Consider the following 4615-nt stretch of genomic DNA (forward strand, 5'->3'; position numbering starts at 1 on the left):
TAGTTTTAGAGCCAGTCAGTTCACATACATATTGCGAGACTTTGTTATTTCAAGGGACCTTAAAACATGTTTCTTTATAAAAAAAAAAATTAAAATTCAAAATTTTTTACAATCTCTGAAAGTAAAAATAAAATCTATACAACATAGAATCAGTAGTATAAATGAATTAAACATAAATATCACATAAATATGAATTTATAAGTATTTACTTCTGGTATTGTTTTGTGGTTGGATTCCTAACAGGTCTGGAGGTGTCATGGGATTATTGAGATACACAGGATCGATCGCCGAAGGAGAGCCCCACGTTTTACCTCCACCAATAGATCCATGGCCGGTATGAATGAATGAGTTATCAAGAGGGAGCGAAATATCTGAACTATCCATCTTACCACTAGAGAGGCAAAACCTAAAAAATTAAACATTAATTAATAACTTTGATAAGATGAATTATCAACCCTATCTAGTAATAGATCAAGAAAATATATAAACAATATTAATTATATTTATTTACTATTTACTCACACACCTCGGAATGTAACCAATGTGGTAGTTAGCAAGGGACTGGGCTTTGGCCCAATACATCTCCGAGTATGCTTCAATGAGGACCAACGAGTCACCAACACTGACGGAATTCAACAGAGGCCCTGGTGGCTCTGATTCAGGCACAGTAGGCTCTTCTTTCACTTTGACTACGCTCGGGGCCTCTCGGCACATCAAGGAGTGTATCGTCTGGAAGCTGGGTCTTTCAGAAGGTTCCCTGTCCCAACACTGAGCAAAGTAAAATAAATTAATACTGTTACAATTACTGATGGGTTAAGATTCAGGTTAATGACCACAATTGTTAGTGTTAAAATCTGAATTTTGATATTAATATTTCACATTTCTACAGAAGTATTTTCATAATATCAGCATAATATATACATTATAAAAAAAAAAAATAAAAAAAATGTGTACCTGTAACATCAAGGTGTAGAGTTTAGGCGGGCAGGCTTCAGGTTTATATAACCTTTCCCCCTCCTTGTCGATCTGAAAAAATAATGATTAAATTCTAATTAATTCTGAAAAATAAATACAATAATATAATGCAGATTAAAGGCTAAAACATATCTTTAAGTAGGAAAAAATATCAATTTAAAGGGTTTTTGACTTAATTGAATAAATTAAAATAATCACTAGAATAAAAAATTATGAGAAGATATTGCAGTAATGTGCCCAGTTTTTCCATCACTTAGCTGAGTACATTGCGAGACATTGAAGACACCGGTGACAGTACGGTCACCCGAAATTATCTATTGTGGCATGCAAGCTAGAACTTGGCTGCCCCTACCACTACCACAGATATAGGACCAGCAGGCCAGACCTCGTTGAAGTACACCAGAGTAACGAGAAAGACGCCTTATCGGGCAATTTTACAATCTTCACAATTTTTGCCCACTAACATCAGCTTAAACTGAGAAGCAGCGAGAATGCAACTGGAGGCCACTGCGACAGGGAAGCGTCTTCACAGATAAGCAATAATAATATGTTAATACAAAAGACCCAACCAAACCTCCCCTTAAACTGTTAATCCTCTACTAACATATAATAAACACATACTAACACACACTAACCTAGCTGCCCCTCTGGCATCAAGACTTAGTTTCAGAAAAATATACTAGTATGTTAACCCGCAAGCAAAATGTCTTTCAATTATAACCCGTTTTTCCTAACTATTTTTAAAGAACATTATTTAGCTTGCAATAAAGGGATCCCAGAGCAAAACACAGAACAGGCCCCTGATGTTGTAACCAGTGGAAATAAATAAACCAAGTTAAAATTAAAACAGTGTTGAGAATTTATATAATGTGCAGTCTGTTAAAACAAAATAATAATAAATGTTTTAAGAAACTTTAAAGGAGCTAGAGAAATTTACTCACTTTCACTAATATCTCGGTGCCGTTGAGGCCTATCCAAGGTTCCTCCCCGAAGGTGAACATCTCCCAGACCGCTACAGCCCACATCCAGGCATCAGAAGCATGTGAGAACTGCCGCCTTCTCAATGACTCGGGAGCGCACCAAGGAAATGGCACACGAGAGTGGGCAGTCATCACATAGCAGTCGGTCTCCTCGGGGATAGCTCTCATCAAGCCAAAGTCGCCAATCTTAACCTAAAAATAAATAAATAAACCATTCAATCAACTTATTTCATTTCATATTACAATAAAACAACGTATAATACTTATTAAAAAAAAAAAATTGTGAAACTTTGTGAATGTTTTAAAAATAAAAGAGAAATCATAAATTAAACTATAATATCTGAGTACGTTTTACAAAGACCAGTCAGGATAAATATAACATTATTGTACTTTATTTTTTAGCTAATGCTCAAATTCAAATTTTCATAAACTATACAGATCAAAAACAGTGACAATTTTTACACCCTGGTTTATTATTTGACTTAATTATTTATTATAAAAGAAAAGTACAAACAATAAAGTATCTAGTATGCCCTCTTACACAACTTTCCTTACTGGTTTAAGTACAAATTACAATAGGAGTATTCATAATCTTTAGTTTAACATGTTAAAGCGTGTTTAATGGAAAAACTTATGTTAAATGGAGAAATATTTCCTTCTTTTACCATGTTAAAATGATATAACATGTAATATGGTAGAGAGTCTGTTAATTGGTGAATGATGACACGAAACATACCAGCTGAGCTTATCGTTGTTTTATTTGTTGTCGTGTTAGGTTACTTACTCCTAGTTTGTGTTTTTTTCTTTTCTTTTGTCTTGTGTTTTGGACTTTTTAAAAAATATAATCAATAGCCTAACTTTTACATTTCTACTTTTCACTTATTTTAGGCATGTTGTAATACATTACTGTAATCAAAACTTAAAAGTAAACAATAACAAGAAGTTTTGGAAGGAAAGGTTACAAAACAAGTTGCTCAGAAAATCCGCTAGGAGCTCTTATGTATTTATCATTTAACACGACTTTAAATAGGGCTCCTCACAATCCTATACTAATAACATTTAACATGGTAAAACATTTTACATTTAACACAATATCATGAATACCCCTAATATAAAAATTATGTGGTGTATCCTCACTAATATTATAACAATTAAGACCTTTGTTAGAACTTTAATTATCTTTCAAATGAGCTTCTAGAATGTTCTGGGAGATGAACAGTTTTCAAGTTATTCCAAAAAGTAATAAAAATTAGAACCCATTCAATTCAAATAATTTTAAAAACAAGAATAGAAAGTTAAAAATGCTCAATCTTTCCTGAAATGCATTGATTTAAATAATTTTTTTTTGGATTCTATTTTTATGGTATAGTAACCAAATTTTGCTTACTGGGACTCTTAAAACATAAATGTTTGCCTATTTGACCTGTTGATACATCTCTCAGTAGATTGTGCAGCGGTAGACGCTATGTATGGTGTTATTAGATAATGAATGCATTAGATAGATTTCCACAGACATGGTGTTTTCAACTATCTTATTTTTCCAACTATTGTAACAAAGTTTAGTTTTCTATTAATAATAAGAACAAAATGCATTTTATAAACATGGTATTTACAAAAATTTGGTAAAAATTGCACATGGTGTTTTTTTAGCTTTGACCTAGAAAAATACAAACCTGATCAATAGCAGACATGAGAACATTCCTGCAGGCGAGATCCCTATGAAGATACCTCTTAGCTTCAAGATAGGCCATACCCTGAGCAACTTGGGTGGCATAATCCCACAAGAGACTGACGGAGAGCTGTCCTAGCTGCTTCCGGAGGTAGTCCAACAGAGATCCGTGTGGGGCAAGCTCAGTAATCATCATCAAAGGCTGGCTCAACACAATTCCGTACAGCCTTTACAATCAAATTGCAATGAGAAATGAGGTTTATTAACATATTTTAAATAGATTATAAAAGTTATCTGGATTTTATTTTATGTTGCATAATCTTAATCCCGGAATACTAATGGTACCTTGATCGCTGGTTTTACTGTACATTTGTCAAATCAACTATCATAGATATTTTATAGTTTGGAATACATGATTATAAAAAGATACCTTTAACACTAAGTTTACGGGATCTATCAGTTTGACAGATTTCAAACTTGGAAATGATATTCGTCCCAAAAAAAACCATAGCATTAATCTTAACAATTTAATCCAAAGAAATTATTATAATTATTTTATATAATTTATTTCTTCACTGACCGCACCCCTTACCATCTTCTCTTCGTTTATATTTCTTATTTGTAATAGTAATTAAATATACAATTCATATCTTTATAAAATAAATTAAGATAAAATTCATTAACATTAAAATAAGATAAAATTCATTAGATTAATGCTTGAAGAAGTTTGACGGGGGGTGCGGTCAGCAAAGAACAACATAAATAAACAAAACCATATTTATTTTATTTTATACCTGATGAAGACCTGAAACTCAGGTCGAAACGTCGGCATAAAATAAATAAATATGGTTTTGTTTATTTATGTTGTTCTTTGGTGACCGCACCCCCCGACAAACTTCTTCAAGTAAAATGAATTTAGATTGTTAGCCACAAAATTAATGTTTCGTCTACTTCTAGAAAAATATTATAAAAAATTAAAATAATAACATTT

The 4615-nt window shown here is 32.4% G+C and overlaps 1 protein-coding gene across 1 annotated transcript in view; it reads right to left on the minus strand.

The window, feature by feature from the left end:
• Positions 1 to 4615, minus strand: part of Ack (activated Cdc42 kinase) — a gene marked incomplete at its 5' end in the record, with an annotated part of 36360 nt that overhangs the window by 29081 nt on the left and 2664 nt on the right. Inside the window, 5 exon segments of the mRNA XM_067045888.1 lie at positions 210 to 406; positions 527 to 768; positions 955 to 1026; positions 1917 to 2147; positions 3629 to 3851. Of these exon segments, the coding sequence (XP_066901989.1) occupies positions 210 to 406; positions 527 to 768; positions 955 to 1026; positions 1917 to 2147; positions 3629 to 3851 (965 nt within the window).

This window comes from Halyomorpha halys, unplaced genomic scaffold (assembly GCF_000696795.3).
Source record: "Halyomorpha halys isolate HHAL.00 unplaced genomic scaffold, Hhal_1.1 Scaffold1197.1, whole genome shotgun sequence".
Lineage (NCBI taxonomy): Eukaryota > Metazoa > Arthropoda > Insecta > Hemiptera > Pentatomidae > Halyomorpha > Halyomorpha halys.